Here is a 23,313-nt window from a genome sequence, read left to right on the forward strand (position 1 = left end):
TACTCCTCAGCCCCTGCTTCACGCTTGCTGGGAGGAAGGGAAAGAACTTCTCTATGGAGATGGGAAGGTACGGACTCCTCAGCTTTTATTCTAAACATAAGTCTATTCAGAAACAAGTGGATTAAAAAAAAGTCACAGACCAAGCAGTGGTCAAAAGTCAGTAGAAGCAGATGCCTTGTGCACTGTACCCACTGCCAGTGGCACAAAACTGGTCCCTCCTTCACAACTATGTTCCTGTGCAGAACACTGCAGCCAGCCGCAGCGAAGGCTGAATGTGCAAGGAGCAACTGACTTCCCTCCCTGACTCAGGCAGTGAAAGGGACTTCCTTGAGCCTGGCTTACCAGCTGTAGCAAGAGCCTTGATGTCTCACTGTCAGTCCATTTACACGAGGCCATCAGCACTCCAGTTGCACCCTTGCCCAGCTCCTGGTAGCTCTGATCCCATGAGGGGGAAGTTGAGCACAACACCTTCCTTGGTGCCCAAGGGGTTTTTCTCCCCATGCATGTCCCCCCAGACAGTCCGAGGTGAAGTCGCTGTGGCTACTGAGGCTCTAAGCTCCTTCATGCAGATTCCCTCCCCCTCCAGGCCACTTAGGGGTTTCTGCAAACTGTTTCCGCAGTGCCAGGAGGATTGTAGGCCCCAGCAGCACTGCTATAGAGCCAGCATTCACGGAGCTTATTGTCTGTGCAGATGGACCTCTGTTACTATGCGAAGCTAAAGAATCCTGGGTTTCCTTTTGATTAGAGCTATGCACCAGGAATAACCGTTCGGAATTAAGGGGTTGCAGCGTCGCTGCAGGGAGGGTACTGGTGACTCAGGCTTTGTTCTCACAGTTGGGGGTTAGCAGAGCCGCTATCCCATGGAATTATACCCCCTTCCTGCCAAATGTGCCTGCTTTGTAATTACACACAACATCACCCTCTTGGCACAGGGCCCTGCATAGATTTCCCTCACTGGTTTGTTCCCCTCTTTCCTTTCACTGCTGTCACAGAGGCTGATGGCAATTGTTTGTTACTGGCTGCTCAAGCACAGTGAAGTGTTAGTCTCCACACTAAAGAGTGTCTGCCCTGAAATACAAGTAGCTAAACTCCAGGAGACAACTTTTTTTCTCCCTGCCAGCCAGGAAGCTTAGCATTTCTCCACAATATGTACCGGAAGGCAGCCCGGGGGGGGTGTTTTTTTTTTTTTTTTAACTATTTATTCTTTCTCTGGTATTAACACACCCACACAAACAAGTATTCAGCTTACCCAAAGACATTGGTTTGTTTCAGTTCATAATTACATATTTTCACTCAAAATCTAGTTTAACTTAGCTGGCATAAAAACAACCCACTTACTTAATATCCATTCACCATAATCAGCAGCTGATAGCTTTCCACAGTGGTCATCTTCACATTAACTAAGTTATTTTGGGGTAAATTACTCTCATTCCAGTTTTCTTGGACTGACTTCATCCGTGAATCCATTTTTAGGAAGGTCCCATTCTTAGGAGAACATTATCCCAGGCTTCCTTGCCCTTCCAGAGGTAGCTCTTCCCAAGTGGTGAGAGGCCCTCTCACCTCTGTTGCCTCTAGGATTTTGCTGTTCCTTCTGGCAGCACCTGCATAGCAAGAGCCTGCTCTGTATCCTGTCAGAGGAAGGGCAAGTTCTGCACCTCCGAGACCAAGCTCTCAGCCAAGGAAGCATTTCTCCGCACAGGCATTTTCTTCTGCTTTCATTCACTGAAGTCAATTCCCTAAAGATCCCCAGTTTTGCCTCCCACATAGGAGACCAAAGCTCCAGCTGAGTTTGTTTCTGCTGGGCTCAATTTCTGCTGGCCTGTAATTTGACTTTTATATCTCAGTAAAGACATTTCTTGGAAGTGACTGCCTTGGATCTGGCAGGTTAGAAGCTGAAGGGGAAACAGAAAGTGGCAGGTCTAATTTCTCGTTCAGCTTCATTGAAGCCATGAGCACCAGCAGGATACCTTAATCCCCCAAAGCATCCACCAAAAGGACCTTCCGCAGAGCGCGTTCCGTTTGAAGCTAACTGTTTGTCCACCACGACAAGAGGCCCAAGCCAGGTTCACTGATTGATCCCTGTTCACAGAGAAAAAAAGAGAGCATGTGATTTTAAACTGAAAAGAGAATATAGGAGTAAATGCATAAAAATATAAATCCACTCCCCTTCCCCTGGGTACTGATGATGAGGCATTCACTTTTTTCCTGTCAGAATGATACAAACTGATACAAATTCCTTTAATCTTTGACAGTGCCACACCAAACGTTCACCACTTGAAAATCAAGCACTTGCTCATTCCATTTCCCGACTGTGCTCACTGCCCAACATACTCTCATACTAATCTGATTCTCATTGCAAGAAAACTGTGAGATTTCACTGTTTACTCCTGTCCTTCTATTATATTGAACTCAGTTCTTATGCCAGAACACTGCAGGGGAAAAGACTGTTGTGTGAGCCTTGAAGTGGTTCTCCTAGTTCTGTATTCCTTGTATGTTCATTTTTATCCACAGTTCCTACATTTAAAGCATTTTAAATCAGCCCCCCAGGGTTTAACTCCACTAACAACTACGATTTGTTACAAAGAAAACACAGCAAATCCAAACTGACCACAAGAACGCGCTCACACACATCTCATTTCTCTCATCTTCCACCCCTTTAATTCTGTGATTTTCATTGCTTCCTGGTCAACTTAAATGAACCAGTTGCTTGGAAACAACTGCTTGGAAAAGGGATGTTATTTTAGACACAGAATAAACCACAAAGCTGCGTGAACTGTACACATAATTACCACAAGGGTGTAGGGTGCCTCTTTCTTCTGGACTTCTTCTGTAGCATTTGAAGTGGAAGCCTCTGCTGAGCTCGGCCCCGTAGGGGACGTATCAACAAACGTTTCATCCATGACGCGGAAGCGGATCTCCTCCCCAATGTCCATGTACAGGTCGTGAGCCCCCTCTTCTGTTTCATACTCCCACACCCACACCTGCTCTGCTTCATCACTGGCCAGCCCAAGGGTGAAGGACAGAAACAGGCAGCACAGAAAATGCTTAGCAGCCTACCCAACAAGGCACTTGCTTTGGAGAAGAGACTCTTGATTCAAGAAGCCTTTCACAATTACTTCTCTAACTGCAGTTTACTGGCCTCAACCATCTTCTGCACGTTCCAGGACCCCAATCTTTTCTTGGATTTTCCTCCTTCAAGGTATATGCTGATGAGAGGTACAACCCTTTCCCCCTTCCCCCCCCCCAAAAAAAAAAAAAATTCAAAACCCTCAAGCGTAAGAGCAAGACATCACCTACTGAAAGTAAGTATATTAGACACACCAAATAGCTAGATGTTATATGGTGCAGGAAAAACTGCATTCTGTTTTTAGCAGCAGCCAAGGCTAGAGGCAGGAATCCCAAAGCAGTTGTTTGAGGGAGGCCGCTATTCATTTCCACTGGCTGGCATGACAACCCCACAAAGCAAGTGCACCACTTGCCTGGTTGTGATAACGGCCTGCAGGACTTGCCTTACAGAGCAGCCCAGACTCTGCCATTGATTCTTGCCTGCTACAGCTGAGACTGCCCCTGGGACACCTCTGCACTAGCTTTTGAAGGGAAGTAGCAAAGTTATGGAAGTGCAAAAAGGATACAATTTAGCCGGCTGCTGCAGAGATTCTGGAGGGATAACAATATCATCAAAGAATCCAAGAGAAACTGCGAAGGAAAGAATTTGATAAAAACTGAGAATGTTCTTCACAACTTACCATAGCAATCCCTAAATCAAATTCCTAGGCTCATTATCCTTCCTCTTTCAGGAAGGGCATGTGAGATTATGTAGGGATTATTCCTTGAGTCACAATATTCCATTTCAGCTGGCAGGAAGGCAATCACCAGCTCAAAGCACATAAAGCAACAGAGGGCACAGTCTTCACATTCATTGGAAAAGGCTCTTTGGAGTCAGGTCGGCAATGAAAGCCTTCCAAGAAATGAGTCAGATACTCAAGAGGTCTGAGACAGAAAATAGCTTGGCAATTACAGATGTAACACATTAAATAAGAACCAATATAAAGCTAGAACAAAACCCTTCCCTTGAGATTCTGATATTTCACCATGTTGAGTATTATCAGGTAGCAGAACTGCCCAAATTCAGTAACAAGCCCACACACTATAATCTCCTTGTCCTAATCTAAACTGCAGAGCACAGGAGCTTCCTTGCATGGAAAACCCCTCCAGAAAAGGAAGGCAGCTCACTGGCTACGTGTTTCATGGGTGTGACAGCTCTTTGTGCTAGGAGAGAAGTTTCCCTCCCACCTTCTCAGATACAAGAAATGACCATGGATTTTTCACAAAAATATGAGAAAGATATTTCACAGCAACATGATTCACTACTGCCACTTTAAACAAACAACCTCTGTTCAGTGATGTGAGAAGATAAATCCAGCGTATGCTCCAGATGGGTTTATCTCCTTGTTCTTCTTGGGCACGCATGAATGACAAAAGGCAGGGGGGCAGTACAGACAAAGCCAAGTGCAGCAGAAGCTGCCAGGCTCAAACTACTGACTATTTTTAGACTAGAGCAGTGCTAGAGGCCAGTAGAAGCCTTTAGCCAGCCCACACATAACATTATGCAACCTGAAATCATAGTCTCTCGGTAAGGCCAAATGCTCTGCAGCTCTCATGCACCCAGTGTCAGAAGTGCCAGTTTACCGTGAACGCCATCCTGACTGCAGCTTTTAATTTCTCCAATCAGAATTTCATCCAGGAAGGGATGGAAGACCACATAGCGGAAATGCACTAAAAAGAAAACAGATCGTTAGTGTTATGTCCACAAGAGTGAATCACACGCCTTCCACAGGGCGGCAGCCATTAAAACAAAATCCCACTCCTATCTGCTCTCTGAAATACTGCATCGAGTTTATCCCTTTTTTGCAGGAACAATTACATCAGGAAAACAGAAGTAAGTGTTCCAATACCTAGCTGTGCTTTGTATGAATTACGACAGCAGCTGGTTGTCAGGTTCTTGTCCTCTGCTCTTCAAACTTACAGTAATTGAAATTCACAGAATAAAACTTATTAAAATGAAGAACATGGAGCAGGGCCTCTGCTTCAGCTGCAAGTGTTCTAACACAATGCTAGGCGCAAAGTATCAGGTGAAATGATACTTTCCCATAATACCTCTAACAGCAACACTGTATTTTCATCTCCTGAAAAATTTGATACCTAACATAACAGAGCAACTAAGCTACTTTAACATAACTAGATTTTTCAAACAGGTTAAATAAAAATGTTTCTAAGTATATTTTTCTTATAAATGCAAAACGCTTACGACAATCGCAGTCAAATAATGCTTATGAGCTATTTAGCATCATTTTAGCTGTCCATACTCAGTGCTGCTGCTTTACAGAAAGCCAGGCTACTACACTAGAAAAGGACTTATTACTAGACATCAAGATTTATTAAAATTTCGAAAGATTCTGAAAGCAGGAGACTCTGTTACAAACTCAAAGAAAAAAAAACATTGTCTTGATTCAGTTCAAGGACTATTGTAAAGTTAAGAAGCTGAATGAAAATCAAAGTAAGTAATCAAGAAATCTGTTATTGTCCTGCTGTCTTACACCAGCTTTTATTTGTAGGTAAAGAGAACTAAAACTTAAGAGTATGGTAGCCCCATATAGTCAGATCAGTTCCTTTCAAACAGGAAACAGTTAATGTGCTCCAGCCACACTTCAGCATTGAAAGCTGAAGCTAGAAAAATGCATCTCTGCAGTTCATTTTAACAAAAAAAAAAAAAAGAGCTCTTATGCATTTATTTCTAGGTTTCATTTAGACAGATCTGACAAAAGTCAAAAGCAAAAAAAAAATGTTGTTTTATAAACAAAAATAAAACAAACAAGCAAAAAGAAAACAACCATAAGTGTATGCTGAACCAGATCTGCCTAACCCTCAGAGGAGGGGAAAAAAAAAAGTAGCAAAAGTCCCAGTTAGGAAAATAGCATCAAATGTTGTGTGAAGGCTATATTTAGAAACACGTTTCACTTTTTGGCTGGAGAAAATAAGCTTCAAAAGAAAAAAAAACCAATGGAAAAAAACAGAAGACTATTAATACAAATTATTTTTTGCAGATTTCCAATCATTTTAAATTCAATTAGTCCTCTTCCTTATCCAACAGCTATGCCGCTAGTCGAAAAAAAATAAAAGGAGATGGACTGCTGGTGAGGGTAGACAGGACCAGGTGCTTAAAGCTGCATTTGTTACAAGGAGAGGGAAAAAAAAAAAAAGGCAAAGGAAAGACTCCTACTATGTTCTTCATGGTCTCCTATAAAGACACAGTTAAGGCTGTGACCTTCATTAAATTCCTTTAAATTTAATTTACGTAACAGTTGAACTTAGTTTACTTTCTAGGTCACTAACATTCTGCAAAACGATATAACTGAGGGCAAGAAGAGACCTTTGGTATGTGAAGCACCATCTCCAGGGAATATGTATGAATCCTCCAGCTTTGTAATATCATACAGGCAGATACAGAGGCCGACGTTGTACACAACCTGCTCAAAGTAAAAAATAAAATAAACAAAAACAGCAAATCAAGCAGTCTATCAGATTAACTCTTTTCAAATTTATTTCTGCACTTTTTTTTTTTTTTTTTTTAAGAAAAGCAATGCAAGAATGACAAGATGGAAGGGGGATGTTTTGGTACTCTCCAACAGCCCCGGCTCCCCCATCTAACTACTTAGAGTAACCTAAAACCTCTCCCTTATTCAAGTGTTGCAGGAGGATGTGTTTACTGGCACTGCTGGCAGTGCACTGCTACAAACCCAAGCTCTAGGGGTGATTGTCAGTGATGAAAAATCTTGACTGGCCAAGGTGGCAAACACTTGCCCATAGGAAGGGACAGGCATCCCTCACCGACCTCATAACCTGTCTAACGGCCAAATAAATTTCTTGCTAAAGTTTCACTCCGAGGAGCCTCTAAGACTTGCTTTTGTCTCAAGTTATAAGATCTGTGGGTACTCTTGCTTCCTTTGTCATTTCTGACAGCTTCACAGCCTGCTGAGCTTGGGGCACCCATTGGTCATCAGAGGATACCAGTTTGTTCTCCAAAACCTGTCTGATTCAATCTCCTCTCCACAACCCTGGATGGATTTGGTTGCTTTTTTGAGCTCCCTTCACATTCGCCAGCTACGTTCTGAGTTTTGCACCTGCCTCATGCTGAAAGCTGCATGTTAATCACAGTCTCAGGGGCTGCACAGAGAAACTGCGACCTCCTGACCTGTGACATAATGCTTTTTGTATCTGACACAGCTTCTCGTGACCATACTGTACTTAAAATACTGTCACCTCCAGTTCTTTTACTGTTCTCCTTCATTTAACTCATTTTTTTTTATCTCTGCATTTATCTCCATTGTATTTTAAACTTCCCCTTTGGCAGATTAGTTTGTACTCATTTTTTTCACTGTGTCTCGGCTTGCAACGCTACACGAAATAGCAGCTACTCTCATTTCTGTTCAACACATCTCCACCACATTTGGCATCTCCATATCTTCCCACTGCTGCATTATAGTAGGAAAAAGAAAAAACTACACCCAAGATGATACACAGCTGTCTGTTTGCAGTCTCTGATACTTCAGTCTCCAGGATGGCCCTCACCTCCAAACTAGGCTGATATTCCACATACATTTCTCATCAGGAACAGACAGAGTAAGGCACATGCAGTCAGAGAGGATGCGAGGAAGCCTCCATCACCGTTCAGGTGTCAGCACCCTTTTACCTTGTTGGCCAACTTTTTGTTTAGCTCTTCGGCAATGGACTCGTTGAGTTTCCTCTCGAACTGCCAGGGTGGAATCCTGACAGTGTCAGTCATTTCCACCAGGACAAACATGGTGCCTTGGCAGGACCTCGGGGAAGAGAGACAGAGAGCGGATAAAGCCGCTTCCGCCGCGCCGCAAGCACATAACGGCACCTAAAGGTGCCCCGGGAGGGGAGCCGAGCCGAGCCGAGCAGGGCCGGGGCTCGCAGGGGCGGGTGCGGGGGGTGACAGCGGGGGCAGATCCGGAGGGAAACCGCGTCCCCCCCGCCCCGCGGCGGGGCTCACCATGGAGCGGCCGTTGGGGAACGACAGTTGCGGGGCGAGAGGGGCGACCGTTGGGGAAGGGGCGCGACTGTTGGGGAGAGGGGGCGGGGGGCTCCCACGGTGCTCGGCGGCCCTCTGCCTCCCTCCGTGCCGTGAGGACAGGACAGAGCCGCAGTTCTCCCCCCCTGCTGCAGCGTCGCCACTGGGACAGAGAGGGGACCCGAGCGACACCCGCGCACCCACCTGCCCCGCGTGGCCACGCGGCCACGCAGCCTCCCGCGGCTTCCGGCGCCGCCGCCAATCGCCCTCCGCGGGCCTGGCCAGGAGGCGGCGCGAGGGGCGGCCGCGAGCCCCGCTCCGCCCCGGGGGCCATTTTGTCCCGCCTCGCGGGGCGCGGGATAGGGCCGCGGGGTGGCGGTTGGTGGCCGCGTGCGCAGCGCGGGGTGAACGGGGTGCCCGTGCCCGTGCCCGTGCCCGTGCCCGTGCCCGTGCCCGTGCCCGTGCCCGTGCCCGTGCGGCGCCGCCGTGGCGCTTCTAGTAATTCTGTTAATAAACAGCTCGTGTTAGGGCTAAGGGCTAGGCGTGCCTGCGAGGAGGGCGCTTGGGGTGCCTGTGGCCTTCCTGGGAAAGGGGGAGCTCTGCATTGCAGAGGTTGTGTTTCCTTGAGTTACTGAGCTCGTACGGTTCCTGAGGCCGGTTTCTCTGGCTGCATTTGGCCAGGCGGCTCCAGGTACCCGCAGGCCCTGTCCTGGCCGAGTCCCGAGTGCCGGGCTCTGAGCAGTGTCCTGGCTGAGTCCCGAGTGCCGGGCTTCGAGCAGTGAGGAGCTCTGGGCACTGAGGTGATGAAAGGTGCTGCTGCGTGTGCTCTGATTTACTTAGGCTGCCTTAAACGTTTTATGTGCCCCATTGCTTCCAAGCGGACGTGTTTCTGCGATGTAGCTGTTAGGAGGATCGGTACAGTGGTTTTAAAGACCATGGTTATCGTTCAAGTATGTTAGTTATTGTTTCTCCATAGTTACCAATTTCACCATTTCGTTGATCGTTTTCATCAGCTGTCCTCAGGTCTGTAGTTTCTTTTTTAGTAAACATGGATGGTCTGCGTGTGTTTGGCTTGTTTACATTTAATGGGTTGGTGAGGGCAAGGGCCAGAAACAAGTTTTCCCCTGTCATCTGAGTACAGCAGCATCTGTCTTGGAGCACCCCATGGTTTCTCAGTAGCACACATGGTTTGCATCTCTCCTAGAGCTGATGCTTCAAGCATTTACAGACCTATACAGACAAACCAGGTGGCTTGCCTTTTCCCACTTGCCTTTTCACAATGGTAACTGCCTGAAGCTTAGATCAAGGTTCTTATCAGGTATAAATTGGCATCACATAGAGCTGGAATAATCCAGTTGGAAATCTGAGTGTTAATAAAAAAAAGTCCTGTTACAGCCTTCAGTGCATTTTGCAGCAAACTAAGCAGCAGGAGGGACTGTTAAAAACAAGGAGATGTGTTAATGCCTGAAAAAAAATCTGTGAAAAAGGAAAGGAGATCCTTTGAAGTGTATTCTAAAAAAAGGAGTCTCAAGGAAAATCGAACATTTCAGTGGCTGACAGTCAAAACTGCACTGTCAGCACGATGACTTTGATGCAGACACTAAGTGTGTCATCCCCTTCATCCCCCAGTAGCGCGTACTAGGGCAGTAATGAGTGTTTTAGATAAGAAATCATTAAATGTTGAGCAGTCTTGGTGTAGGAAAAGGGAAAATGAGGTTGCAAGTGTCACGTCCGGGCCTTATTAACGAGATACCTGTCTTGGTCAAATTGTTTCTGCTCTCTTCACAATTACTCTTGTTTTGCCAGGATCTGTATGTATTCTTTAATAAACATGGATGGTCTGCATGTGTTTGGCTTGTTTGCATTTAATGGGGTGATGTGGGGACAGGCCAGGAACAAGTTTTCCCCTGTCATCTGAGCACAGCAGCATCTGTCTTGGAGCACCCCGTAGTTTCTCCGTTCCGAGCTCTTAAATGCAGCAGGCAGCTCTCTACTAGGACACCTCAACCCAAATCTGCAGCATTTCTTGCTCTTCTCGTCCTAGTTCCAGAAAGCCTTTCAAAGGCTCCTTTCTCTTGCTCTACAGTTGCTGCTGCTCTAATCTCAGCAACACAGCTTTGCTGGCACACATGCCACGTCCCCTGCTGCTCTGTCCTGAGCCTCGTGCGAGTCTGTCAGCCCAAGGTTTGACCTTGGAGTTGAGGAGAGTGGAGTGCATTTTTTGTGCATGTCTGTAGGTACTTTTTTGGAAGAGAGAAAAGTTTCTGACCACGTTCCTCTTCTGACAGCAGGAGAAGAACTTGGCTTGGTATCACAAAAGGAGGTGGAAGTTGATACTGTGTTGATCTTAGCTGATTGCTTGGACTACGTTTGTATACAAGAACTGAAGAGTTAAACTGGAGCAGACATAGAGGGGAACAGGAGGCTGAATACCTAGGAGAACTTGGGAGGTTGAGAGAAGGAAACTTGGACAGAGTCATATCACATTTCTAGTCTAAATTTGAGCTAGTGTTATTCATGCTGCCAATAACCATGTTTCATCAGGGTCTGTTAAGTACTCTCTATAAAACAAATGCATCTCACTTCAGCTCAATCCACAGAAAAACAGTGGTGAGATCAGAAGGTCTGCTGGACCTCCTTTCCTACTGGCTTGTGTTTTATGCTTAGGTTTGTGGCGTCTCATAAAGTGCAGACATCGAGCACACTTTTCCAGGGTTGGGACATATGTAATTTTTTGTCCCCATCATCTGTCTGCTGGTTAATAAAGGCTGAACTCTGCAGTGTTTCTTGATGAGGACACTAAAAAGATCCCTCTTCTCTATGCAGCTGCATATTTTGGTGAAAGTGGCAGGGATTGGTGTCTTTGAGAGGACCCTCGGGGAAGCTGTGTGGAAATGTGCGAGGAGAAAGCTGGCAGATGGCATGATCATATGAGCTTCGTTGCCTTAAGACACCAGGCTGCAAACACGACTTGCCCTAATTGGCAGTTTCTCAGCCTGCACCAGTAATGTCATAGGCTGTAGAGGACGATTTCCACTCTCACCCTCTGCAGATAACCCCTCCGCTCCAAGCTGAGGTCTGCCTGGGTCTTAGACACACGATGGATGTTGTACTGTGGCGGCTACCTACTTTTTTCTCGCTGCAGGAATTATATATTTCTAGCAGCCCTGCTCACAGGCACCATCCCTAATGTAAAAACACAAACCAAAGCTCAACTTTGTCTTGGAAAACATTGGTGTTGTCCCAACTCAGCTGTTGATAACAGCTTAGAAGTACATTGTATTTCATCCTGTGGTTAAGGCGTCTTGGTGTTGGCGAACGCAAACTCATCTTGCTAAGCAAGATGTCCCAGTAGTATTGGCTCAATGAGTACCCACAAATATGCATAAGGGCTCGTACAGATGTTTGCATTTGTAACTATATCGAGTCTCTAGAGTCTCTTGGTAGCATCATGGCTTTCCAGTGTTCAGGAATGTGGTTCTTGTTTGTTTTTCTGCAGTCTCAGTTGCTGGAACCCAGTGATTGCTCAAGGATGTTTCTGCCACTTAAAGAAAATGCCAGACATTTCTTATTCTTGTAGTTGTAGACGAAAACTTGTAAACACAAGCTGAAGTTACGCAAAGGCTCAGAAACCCCCAATATTATTTATTTATTTATTTATTTTGGTTTTGTTTAAAATCTGCTCTGCCTCCATGTTCCCATGATTTGGCGGGGGGAATGGTTCAGGAACTTGAAGGAGGTGAGTAGCAATTTGCCTCTACTCCTTTGGCCTCGGTTTTATTGGCTCCAAAAGAATTATGTATGTCCTCACGTACAAAGTCCTCCGTCATCCTGCTTTTCTTCCGTCTCTGCAGGCATCTCCAGCACCCTCACTCCCACTCTCTTTTGATCAAAGCTTCCGTTCTTCTCCTTTTATCATTTTTACATGTGTTAGACTCTCTACTTTTTCCACCGCAGTGCATGCCTGAAACGACCTTCTAGTGAAGTGTACTCCTGGTTCCCTGTGCCTTTGCTGCCTAAAGCCTTTAGTGACTACTTGGCAGAGCCAGATTCTGATATTCATCTCCTGTTCAGTTCATATTGCTTAACACATGCTGCTGGACTGCAGCTAGCCCTGCAGTATGACACATAAGATGGGAAATACAAGTATTTTGAATATTCAATCTACAAATATTAAACTTATTACAGAAGTTATTCCATTTGCTTGCCCTGTGGCCCCTTGCTGTGTGTCAGTGGTGTGCTTCATGCACTGACATCTCTCCAGGCATCCTTGGCCACCCCAGCATGACAGAGCAGCTCATAGGGACCTGCCATCTGAGCACAAGCCGAAAGAGTGAGACCAAAGAGTTGTTTGAGACAGTATCTAGCTCATAAGCAAGTGCCCAGGGAAGAAGAGGGCATGTGTGTGCCAAACCCCAGGAGAGGATGGATCTCAGAAGAAGATTCAGGCTAGAGTCTGAAACAACCTGCTCTGCCTCTCCTCCCTGTGCTTTGGTGAGGATTGGAAGGGTGAACTGGGCAGAAGGGCCTAGTGCCCAGTGCAGGACTTGTGTTTTGTCAAGGAAGGCTTCTTGAAAAGGTATGTTTGTAGTGTGAAGGGCAATGCCAAAACCCACAAACATTTGGATTTCCAGTGCTTCCTTGCTTGAGTGGTCTTGCCCTAGACTGAGTTTCTTCTGTCCACACTTTTTTTTTTTTTTTTCCATTTCATAGCCTTATGAGAACAAACTTTCCAAGCCCTTGTGGCAGTGCTGACTGGGTCAGCTCTCCCAGCTGCAGCTAAGGGAGCCGTGGGGGACACCCAGCTGTTTTGGTGCCCAGTCCCCCTGCCACAGCTCTCGGGAGAGCCACGGTCTCGCGCCTGCTACCTTGGCGGGGAAATCCAGAGACTTCCCCTCACCAAGCAGATCAGCCCTAGGCCTGTTTCCTGGCTCTGCAACATGCCTGTGGCTTTCCGTGCAACTCAGATGTCCTGACGTGGCACTGGGGCTTGTCACTGGAACAGGTCCAGTCGATACCGTCGTATTCAGCTGCACAGAATAGGCTTGGAGATGGTCATGTCTGAGAACCCAAAGCCGAGCCACAAGCATCCACCATGAGGAGACGCCCGTGACAGCACTCTGCAGGGCAGACCCTGCCCCACAGCCATTTGGGATTCCTGCAGATTTGACTCCAGGATGAGAGGGACCTGCATGGTGAGGTGCAGCTGAGGTCCACCGTTCTGCTCCAGAGTGAGGCTGATATCACCTGAATCCTGCCAAGCCTGGTTTTAAAAACTTCCGATGATGGAGACTGCGGTGCTTCCCCATACAATCTGTTTGAGCAATTAACTATCTGTTTGGTTCAAAAGTGTTTCCTGATGTCTAGCATCCATCTTGCTCCTGCAATTTAAACCCCATTACTCCTTGCCCATTCCCTGATGGATATGTGTGCTATTGATTCCCGTCCTCGGTGCAGCCAGGGCTCATGTCGTACTGTGCCCCTGCAGAGGGAAGGGCTACAGCCAATTTACTGTGCAGCCTCTGCCCATGGAGGTGGCTCTCCTGAGCGTAACCCCATCTGCAAAAGGCAGACCACAAAGAAAGATCTTCCTGGCATCGGGGCCTTGGTGTATTCCATCCCTTGAAATGGGACCCCCAGTAACACCTGGATAACCCTAATAGCACCAGCGAGGCACAGGTGACTGCTGCATCCCCAGGTGCTGGAGGCTGCCCAGAGTGGGGGCCAGGCGTCAGCTCACATAGCTGGGGAGAGCATCTGTGGGGCAGCAGTTTGGGGTCCCGGTGATAGCAACGTGGCCCTCACGGCTGCCAGGAACCCATGCCGAGGGTGAGCCCAGTCGCAGCACCCTCCTCGGCGCGGGCAGATGAGCTGGCCTGGCTGCCCGCGCGTGCTCGTCATGCCGCCGCCGCGGCCCGGGCTGCCCCACGGCGTGCCCCGCGTGCCAGGCCGTGCGGCAGCGCTCACGGACGCCCAGCACGCTGCAGCAGCGCGGGGCACCCCAGCCCCCCGTCCCCCGCACACACTTGTTCCTTTAAGCCTGGGGCAGAAACGAGCGGCCTAATCCCTCCCACCTGCCCGCTCCCCCCGGCCGGCCCTGACGTCAGGGAAGGCGTGCGGCTCTGTGTGTGTGTGTGCAGGGTGCGCATCGTACACACCGCAGGCACCGCCGAGCCGTGCGGAGGCAGCCGGCGCGCCGGAGCAGCCCCCGGAGCCAGGCTGCATGCGAGGCGGCTGCTCCTGCCAAGGTAACCCAGGAGCCTGCAGCCGCCCCGGGCACGGATGCTTTGTAAATAAACCACAGCTCCTGCGAGCCAGGGATTGCTGAGGAGGTAAGGGGACGCAGCGGCTGCTGAGCTTGCCCATGGCTAAACTCCGCGCGCTGTGTTTTATCTCCTCGCCGCTTTTTCTCTTTGGATGCTGGCGAGGTGTATGGATGAAGGGCCACGTCCCTCCTCCGACTCGTTTATTCCTCACCCAGCTTTGAAACAATAACTCCCTCGGCAGCCGCGGCAGCCACCCTGTGTGTGCGATTTGGCTGGGAGGGGGGATAGCGGCGGCTTTGCCAGAGCGGGCTGGGCTCAGCCGGGTCCTGGCTCAGGGCGTGCAGCAACGGGAGGGCGTCATCTGCAAAACTGTGCCCGATTCAACCGGCTCGGAACTGGCGTTTCCTTTGGGCTGCCTGTGCTAGACATTCCTGCATGCACTAAGTTGGATTCACAAAGGAGGAAGGATGGGGATGAGCACATTTGCATTAGGTCTTTGAATGGACACTAGTTTAATTAAAAATATATATCTATATCCCCCCAACCTGGTATTTGGGATTGATGGTTATGCATATATGCTTAAAAGGTATCCAGCCTCCATGATGGCTTCTCCTTTTACTTCCCCTTGGCTTGTGCCAGTCTGCTCGCTCTCCCCATGGCCTCCCCAAGCGTCCAGCAGTGCAGCGTGGACTGAGGGAGCGTTTTATACCCAATCCGTAAAGGTGACATTCATATTTTAGCGCTAACAAGGCTGTACCGTAGACGAGACTATCTCAGCAAAGATCCTTGGAGTTGGGAGCATGATTGGCTTAGGTGGGGAGGGGAAGCTCGCGAGGCGTATTCCAAGTAAACGGACAGTTTATTTTTCTGATGGGAATCCACCCCAGTGAAGGGCTTTTTAACATGTGGGATATGTGAGGGAAATTGTTTTAATTGTAATTTAGCTCTGAACGGCACGATCCAGCATCCAAAAGCCCAGGGAGGAGGGGTAGCTGAGAGGCTTTCATTAGCATCGGACAGCGACAGCATTTATAAAAACCTGCTAGACGCCGAGGCTGTGATCCTGGAAGGAGAAATGGATAAAGGCAGTGGCTGAGGCACCGCTGTGGCAGGGGCTGGGGCAGCCTCTGCGCTTACCCAAACCGCTCCCCACCATGGGGGGCAGCTCTGTGGGGGGCAGCTCCGTGGGGGCAGCTCAGTGGGGGCAGCTCCATGGGGGCAGCTCCGCGGGGGGCAGCTCCGCTCGGTGCTTGGTGCACACCGCGGGGCCGCCAGGCGCAATTTGGCCTTTTGCGGGCGGGCGCCGTGCTGCGTCGGCAGGGAGGGCGCTCTCCCTCTCAGGCACTGTCTAGACAGCGCGGGCTCGCGGCGGGGACCGGCCTCCCTGAGGATGAGGATGGCGGCGGGCCAGCAAACGGCTTTTGCTGCTCCCTGCCCGAGGAGGGCTCAGGAGGTGGTTGCCAGCAGAGCGCTGTGGAAAATGCTCCCTTTTATCCCTACCCATGGGGAGGGTAAACCCGAGAAAGCCACCGATTCCTAAACCAGTCACTGGAGCTCGTGAGAGATGTAGAAGAGGCAACAGAGAGGCAGGGAGCGAAACCTCTCTGGGAAAAACAGCAGCGGGAAAACAAACTCCAGGCGGTCAGCGGCAAGGTGGGGGAGCGGGAATGCTCAGGAGAGGTGGGTGTGAGGGTGGCCGGCATCGCACCCGACTGGGCTCTGCTTTGGAAGTGGCAGCCCAGGGAGAGCCAGAAGGCCCCGGAGCGTCACCGTCCCTCAACCCCCTCTCCCTGACCCATTGCGGGGAGCACAAAGAATAGCTGCTAAGGACATCAAGCCCATTAAATACGTGCTCCAGAGCTGGTGTGAGTGACGTCTGGGGGCTTCCTTTGCTGCCACAAGTCCCCCGCAGCGGTGGAACAGGGAGGAGCTGTGAGGCCGGTGCCCCTTCCAAAGATTCCTGCCCCTTCTTGGGGAGCAGGGGGACAGCCTGAAAGGGTGCTTGGTTAAACGAGGTCACAGCCAGCACCTGAGTCACTGCGTTTTGAGTCGAAACGGGGGCGAGAGCGAGCGAGGGAGACAACAGTGTTTTCTATTTGACACCCGGCAGCCCTTTGAGGGGCGTGTGATGAATGGGGCGCTTGGATCTCCACATGAAAGGCGACGTGTCTAGTGCCTGTCGGCGTTAATTGGCCTGGGTTTTGCGTAGTCTCTGACGGATTGCGGCTGCCTGTCACCTCCACTCCCAAATGCTCTCTTAGAAAACACAAAAGCTGCTCTTGCTGCCACCAGGGCGCCTGAAAAAGAAAAAAAATAATAGCGGTTTTACCATGGGGGTCGGGGGCTTCATTTGTGGATTAGGTCTCTGGGGAGGAGGGTGGGCGCATGGACACCCTCCTCAGTGCCCAAGGGAGGTCTTGGCACCGTGCTCACACAGTGACCTGGCCTCAGAGGGCTGTTGTCTCCCTGCACCGGAGCAGAGCTGCGAGCTGCCAGCGGAGGCAGGAGGAGTGAGGGATGGAGGAGAGGAGCAGAGCAGTGCCGGGAAGGGCTCCCGTGCCCCACTGCTGAGCTGGGCTGCTGCCTGCTCTGCTCGGCCGCCTGGGTGACCTGGTTTCATCCACACGTGTGCGGGGCGGACCCAGCGCGTGCGGAGCGCGGGATGTCTGTGGTGCCGTCTCCCAGGTCGGGAGAGCCGGGGCTCGTGCAGGAGGCTCTTCGCCCCGCTCAGAGCTTGCGGCAACCTCTGGTGATGGGAGAGCAGGGGAAAGAGCCTCTGCTCCCTGCATGCCCGCTCCGCATCCGCTTGGGGCTGAGAGGGGGGCGACGCAGCCGCTGAGCTGCGGGGTGTGCAGCGGGGAGGGCTGGGAGGCCAGGAGGCCTCCGCCGCTCCGGCTCCCCTGGAAGGGGAGGAGACTCCAGAGATGACATGCTCACAGCTCCCCTCTTCCCTCAGCCCTTCCTTGCCATGAGTTTAATTTCCTCGGTTCCTTTGTTTGCTGCGGGGATTTAAATGAGGTTGGAGCTGGTCTATTGCGCCGGAGCGCCCCGTCGTGCCAACACTTCAGTTTTGTCTTGCTTACGGAGGGGCACCAGTGTGGCCATAGCCTTGGGCACGGAGGTTGGCCCCAAACTAGGGTGCACTGTAGGTGTCCAGCGTGGTGGTCCCCAGACAAGACCTCGGATAACATGATGTAGTCTGGGACGCAAACACCATGCAAGAGGAATCCCCTGTCACCTCCCCGCTTTTTGCCACCTAGAAATGTGAAATAATGTGGATTGAAGGGTGTCCTGGGGGGATCTCTGCTCCATTCCCCAGACACTTCAAAGCTAGATATAATTTCCAAGTTGGAGCAGATTGCTCAGGACCTTATCCAGGAGAGCGCTGCATATCTCCAAGGATGGAGATCCCACTGCCTCCACGAGCCTGTGTCCCCATTCTCATTCCTATCTGTGACGAGCCACTGTCAGCCTAAGGGTCTTCCTCTTGCTATAGAGGGTTTCTCTCCTTCTCTTCTCACAAAATGTCCCCACACTCGGGCAAGATACTTAAGCAGTAGAGACACATTTCTGTGGCTGCCCCTCTTTGGGACAGCTGGAGCCCCCAAAGTGCCTCTTGTGTCCCCGGGCTGTAGTGCTGAGTTTGCGGTGCAAATACAGATCACACAGCAGAGAAGTGCAGCTTGCCCTGCCCCATGGGTCCCCCTCAGAGCAAGCTTGGCAGAGGAGGGTGAGAGGAGCTTCCTGCTGATCCTGGAGCTCCGCGTGCCTGGATGTCTCCCCAAGCTGTGGCGTCCCTCCGCGTGACAGCGAGCGGAGCTGCTGGTCCCAGCACCTGGTGGTCCTTGCAGGGTGCCCCAGGGTGGTGGCCGCTGTGGGCATGTGGTCACACCAGCCCCGTGCAGGGCGCGGTGGCCCCAAGCAGAGGCAATTTCTTCTTTCATGAGGTGCCGAGACAGTTCCCACCAGGTCACGTTGAAGCAGACTTGAGCAGCCGCCAATGCTGATGCTGTTTGGTGGGAATAAATGGAAAGGAGGAGGGTTGGAGCCTCATGTCTTTTCTTAGCAGCTCCTGCAGCACGAGACCTCCTGTGCGAACACCTTCTTTCTTGCCTGCCTGGGTGGAAGCAGTGGCAGGGGATTTGCTGTGCGGATGCTGGGGCTGGAGAAGGCCCAGCAGGAGATCTGCTTGCTTTGCATGGGATTTGGGAGCCCCTGGGCCTTCTCTGCAGCTTGCACCCTGCCCCAGCAGCTGCGCCAGCCCCCCTGCTCTGCAGGTGCCAGCAGGCCTCAGCCCCCTGAACCACAGAGCTTCTCGGGGCACCTCTGGCCAAGGCTGGTCCCACAGGTAAACCCAGCTCTCCTGGCACAGACCCATGCTCGGCTGTCACTTCTTCTGCCCTGACCATTCTCCTTCTGTCTGCAGGCTCTCCTGTCTCCTTCATGCCTTCCATTCTTCTCTTGTTCTTGTTTTGCCTCAGAGAAACGTCCGTATTACCATCCCCCTTGCAGAGCAGCTGGGGGAAGCGCTTTCCCCTGGCTCCTGCCGCCCCTGTAGGCATACTAGAAGTTTGCCCAGAGTGCAGTTATCCAGGTTAAATACTCCCCCTTGTCCCAGAGCTGCTGGGGAAGCCCAGTGTCCCCCTCAGCCAAAACGAGTGGAGTCCAGGCAGGCCGTGATAAAGCCAAACAATTCCAGTGGTGGCAACGCCACAGCATCACCTTGGCTAAGGGGATGGATCTCCCAAACTCATCACGCTTCTCCAGTGCTCTGGGTTACCCCAGTGCCCAAAGGAGCCAGGCCCACCAGGAAAGGTGGCACTGGCCAGGGTGGAAGGGGCAGAGTGACCTTCCTCGAGGCTCTGCAAGGGTCACGAGTGGCTGCTGCTAAAAAGCTGAGTGAGACATGACATGAGTGAAGCCACAGCTGGGCTGGGTTTGGGGTCTGGGAAACTGTATGTGGGTGGTGAGGGGAGGATGAGCTGCCTGTGTGTCCTCCCTGAACCTGCAGCTGCTCCAGAAAATGTCTCCCGTGCCCTTAGTGCCGGCTATTTTTGACGTGGAGGTGACCCCCTTTCGCACGTCCCGCAAGGACTCTGATTCTCCAGGGACCGTGAATGAGTCAGAAAGCAAATTTAAAAAAAAAAAAATGCTGGGTTTCCTGGAGCGTGAAGCACTGGGCAGGGTGAGTCCCACAGGCGCTGTGGGGATTTTGGGGAAGTGAGCGGGATGCGGGACATGCAATCCTCAGCTCTGGGTGACAGGGAAGCCCCTGGCTGGGAGCTTGATAGATGAGTCCCTTGGCACTCCCGGAGCAGCTCTCTGTGCCAGTCTCTGGGAGCTCCTCGTCAAGCAAATGGAAAGGGAATCCAATGGCTGAGGAGAGGCTGTCTGAAATACCTCCGACTGCTTCGCTGCCGGAGCACGGGCGGGCAGGAGTATCTGGGGGCTGGGGTTAGGGCTTGAACCATGCACTAGGGACCCGAAGGGATCACCCTTGCCTTGGTGTCGGCTCCCCGGATGAGAAAAATGGGGATAACCCCTTCTCCTCCCCTACCAGCACATTTCCATGTTGGTTTGCTGGCACAGGTGAGATTTTCAGGTGCCCCAAAACAACAGTGAGGGCTCTGGGTGCTGCTAAACTAATCTCCAATCACTTTTCCATGGTTGGGAGAGCTGTGCCGGAAGGTGGGGCTGGCTTTAGGGATGAGGTACGTTGTCCTCTGTGGAAAAACCTCGGCTGTTGCTGCTGACTAGACTGATGGCAGTGAAGCATCTGGAGACCGGCTTTCCAGCGGCATTTGTCCTAAGCAGGCCAGTTAGAGCCAGGCAAAAGCTGCTGCAAAAATCTCTTGAATTACCCGGTGTTTGTTACTGCTGTTATTGCAGAGGGCCCAGCTGGGGCCCTGATCGCACCGTGCGCTGCGCGGGTGGACGTCGTTGCAGGAATGGGCCCTGCCTGCTGCGTCTGTGCTCAGCTGGCCCATCTCCTGTGGCGTGCTGAGCTGCGGACCTTGTCCCCAGACAAAGACCGCGAACAAAAACACATAGTGTTAAAACTGAAAGAAGCAACCAAGCTCGCCCTTCCCCTTCTCGCTCATCGATCTGCTCAAATATCCCGTGTTCCTGTAACCCAGCATGGGGCTGCCCAGGTTATAGCAGATGCCGGGGTCTTTGCTGATCTGCAGCTGGTCCCCACGGAGGGTGGCCAGGCGCAGGTGATGCCCACGATGCACCAAGCCCTGTCAGCGAAGCCCCCCGTCGCCCTCCGTGCTCAACTGCAGGAGGTGGCAGCTTGGTGGGCCCAGCGCGCCCGCCGGGGGCTGCTAACGGCCTCTTCCTCGCTCGCCAGGTCGAAGGCAGCCGCGGCGTGCGGCCCTGCGCCCGGGCCCCCAGCACGGAGCAGCCCGCCGGCCCCGCCATGTCGTCCGACCCCGGCGCGCCGCCCGCGGTGCCGCCACTGCACTCGCCCAAGTCGCCCGTGTGGCCCACATTCCCCTTCCAGCGCGAAGGCAGCCGCGTGTGGGAGCGCGGCAACCTGCTGCTGCGCGATCTGCCCAGCCCGCTGCCCACCAAGAGGACCAGGACGTACTCGGCGTAAGTACCCCCCATGTTTGGGGCCAGGCCCTTGGTCTTCTTCATGGTGAGGAAGGCTAGGCAGGCTCTGGCCGGGCCCGAAGATGTTCTTATCTCTGGTGATAAGGCCTGGCCATGCTATTTATTTGGGAACATGCAGGTGGGTGTTGCATCAAGGGGCTTCTGCATCCCAAATTTGTGAGTGGTGCAATCCCACAGGCCCTCGCTGGCGAGAAATGCCCTGATTTTAATTATTCTTTAGGAAGCCTCTCCTGTGCCAGCACGTGGCTGAGCTGCTCGGCCCAGTGTGGCGCATGCCCAGTGTGCCCCCTCCGTTCAAGCTCTCCTGCTCTCTCCCCTCCCACAGGACGGCTCGTGCCTCCGCCGGCCCCATCTTCAAGGGCGTCTGCAAGCAGTTCTCGCGCTCCCAGGGCCACGGCTTCATCACCCCCGAGAACGGCACAGAGGACATTTTCGTTCACGTCTCTGAGTAAGTCTTGGGCAGGGGGATCCCGCGGCCGTGTGCCTGCTGGGTGCATAAATCCAGGTGCCCGTGGCACAGCATGTGGTGCCGGGCAAGCATGGGGCCGGGGCAGGCGTCTGCCCGCTGGCGCCATCCCCACGGCCTGTGCTCTCCCTGCAGCATCGAGGGCGAGTACGTGCCGGTGGAGGGGGACGAGGTGACGTACAAAGTGTGCCCCATCCCGCCCAAGAACCAGAAGCTGCAGGCAGTGGAGGTGGTGCTCACCAACCTGGCCCCCCATGCGAAGCACGAGACGTGGTCCGGCCAGATCATCGGCTCCTAGGCGGCCGCGGAGGGGCCGCGGGCCGGCTCGGCTGGCAGGCGCCCGCGCCGGAGGGCGGCCGCGCGGAGCGAGCGGGGAGCCAGGGCGGCCAGGCTGGGGCCGCCCCAGGACGCGTCAGCGTTTGCGTTCGGTGTCTTTTATACGGTTACGGTTTCCTTTCTGTCTGTCTGTCTGTCCCTTCCTCCGCACTCCCTCCCCAGCTCCCTGCTGCCCCTCGATTCAGCCATCCCTGCAGTGCCCTGGCCCCCCGGGAAGCGGTGTGGGAAAGCACCAGGGCTGTGTGCGGGGCTGAGTGTCACTGAACTGGGACGGGGCAGCTGAGCCCTTCTCACTCCCTTCCCTGTCACTCGGAACTCGGATTTGTCACTTGTTTGGGAGACAGGTGACTTGTTTCTTTGGTAGTTTTTGCAGTCTGTTTTTAACATCTCCACCAGCTCAGACCAGGAGAGCGGGAGGCAGGAGGAACGTCACCATCCGTGCAAGCAGCCTGGGTTATCTCCTATAAATCCTGGTGTGACTCAGGTTTTGCAGGTCTCATTTGCGGGCAGCCTCGGTGACAAGCAGTGCCGCTGAGCATGCACATCCCCATGGGGGGCTGGAGGGGCTCAACGCTTGGCAATGCTGTGAGACGGGGACATGCTGCCCCACGAGCTCCAGGAGCAAGAGTAAAAAAGAAGAGTGTCTTAAAGAAAGAAAAAGATGAGTTTTAAGGGAAGAAACAACCCTGCGCTCAAGGGTAAGTAAGTGCTCTGGGTTGCATCTGGGTCTCCACTCGCTGCAGGCACTTACCAGTCCCCATTACCAGCCCCACAGCCCCTGTGGCCCCGCAGCGGTGACTGGAGAGGACTGGCTTTGGCAGCGCCTGGCCAGCGGCACCGTCACTAGTGCCCTGAGCGCTGAGACCAAGCCCAGGAGCTGAGCAGCCCCCGGCGCCGGGGGGCTGAGTCCGTCTGGACTCGTGTCACGATGCGGCCACATGTGGCAGGCGATGCGCTTTTCTTGGACTGAGCTGAGCTGGCTTTGGGGACGATGGCTCCTTTCCCTCTCCGACCCTGTCACCCCAGCCCCGTGGGGATGCCCCTCCGCGTGTGCGTGTGTGTGTCTGTAGTTTGCCGGGAGGAGAGGGGCCGAAGGGCTGGGGCACTCGCAGCTCCCGCCGCGGTGCCTTCCCAGGCTTGTGCCGCCTGCGGACTCCTCCCTGCCCCCTTGGTGTAGACAGGGTCTCGTGTATAAAGCACAAACTTCGTTTTTTGGTCTTCTCCGCTGTGTCCTGGCCAGGCTGACTCCGCTCTGGGGAGCAGTGGGGAGGAGGGGGACCATCGCTCCCGGCCCCTGTGGGAACCGCTGGCACGCGGGGCCTCAGCACCGACGGAGAGTGGAGGCCTGACCGAGGGCCCGGAAAAATGTCAGTGCGGCCACTGCCAAATGGGCATGTGTTGTATTTTCAACCTTTCTGCGGCAGCAACGTGGGGCTGCTGTAACGAGGGGAGAAAAAAACGGGGGGCAATGGCCACCCTGCCCAGTGTTGTGCGGGACGGCTCCGGGCGATGCAGATCGGGGTCCTGCTGCCGCG

General features: G+C 52.4%; 2 protein-coding genes across 2 annotated transcripts; one reads left to right on the forward strand and one right to left on the reverse strand.

Moving 5' to 3' along the window:
* Positions 1-1,908: 1,908 nt before the first annotated feature.
* On the reverse strand, positions 1,909-7,873 carry POLR3H (RNA polymerase III subunit H). The gene is made up of 6 exons (XM_010224485.2): positions 7,751-7,873; positions 6,431-6,527; positions 4,690-4,776; positions 3,633-3,696; positions 2,790-2,997; positions 1,909-2,079 (listed from the first exon to the last, which is right to left on the reverse strand). The coding sequence occupies exons 1-6, from the start codon at positions 7,859-7,861 to the stop codon at positions 2,026-2,028; spliced, it is 621 nt and encodes a 206-aa protein (XP_010222787.1). The 5' UTR covers positions 7,862-7,873; the 3' UTR covers positions 1,909-2,025.
* Positions 7,874-20,760: 12,887 nt separating this feature from the next.
* CSDC2 (cold shock domain containing C2) lies at positions 20,761-21,763 on the forward strand. Its single transcript, XM_088532961.1, has 3 exons — positions 20,761-20,955; positions 21,302-21,424; positions 21,578-21,763. The coding sequence occupies exons 1-3, from the start codon at positions 20,780-20,782 to the stop codon at positions 21,738-21,740; spliced, it is 462 nt and encodes a 153-aa protein (XP_088389087.1). The 5' UTR covers positions 20,761-20,779; the 3' UTR covers positions 21,741-21,763.
* The last annotated feature ends 1,550 nt before the right edge of the window (positions 21,764-23,313 follow it).

The sequence above is a fragment of the Tinamus guttatus genome, unplaced genomic scaffold, assembly GCF_059628265.1.
Source record: "Tinamus guttatus ecotype Peru unplaced genomic scaffold, ASM5962826v1 Tinamus_guttatus_pri_ptg000472l, whole genome shotgun sequence".
NCBI lineage: Eukaryota > Metazoa > Chordata > Aves > Tinamiformes > Tinamidae > Tinamus > Tinamus guttatus.

Bases quoted from the DNA above. Each gene is read 5' to 3' on its own strand.
- CSDC2 (XM_088532961.1), top strand. From the start codon at position 20,780: ATGTCGTCCGACCCCGGCGCGCCGCCCGCGGTGCCGCCACTGCACTCG. The intron at 20,956-21,301 runs GTAAGTACCCCC...CCCCTCCCACAG, and splicing joins AGGACCAGGACGTACTCGGC to GACGGCTCGTGCCTCCGCCG. The intron at 21,425-21,577 runs GTAAGTCTTGGG...CTCTCCCTGCAG, and splicing joins ATTTTCGTTCACGTCTCTGA to CATCGAGGGCGAGTACGTGC.
- POLR3H (XM_010224485.2), bottom strand. From the start codon at position 7,861: ATGTTTGTCCTGGTGGAAATGACTGACACTGTCAGGATTCCACCCTGG. The intron at 4,777-6,430 runs GTCTCTTCTTGC...TTTTCTTTTTAG, and splicing joins TGGTGCTTCACATACCAAAG to TGCATTTCCGCTATGTGGTC. The intron at 3,697-4,689 runs GTAAACTGGCAC...TTTCCTTCGCAG, and splicing joins CAGTCAGGATGGCGTTCACG to TTTCTCTTGGATTCTTTGAT.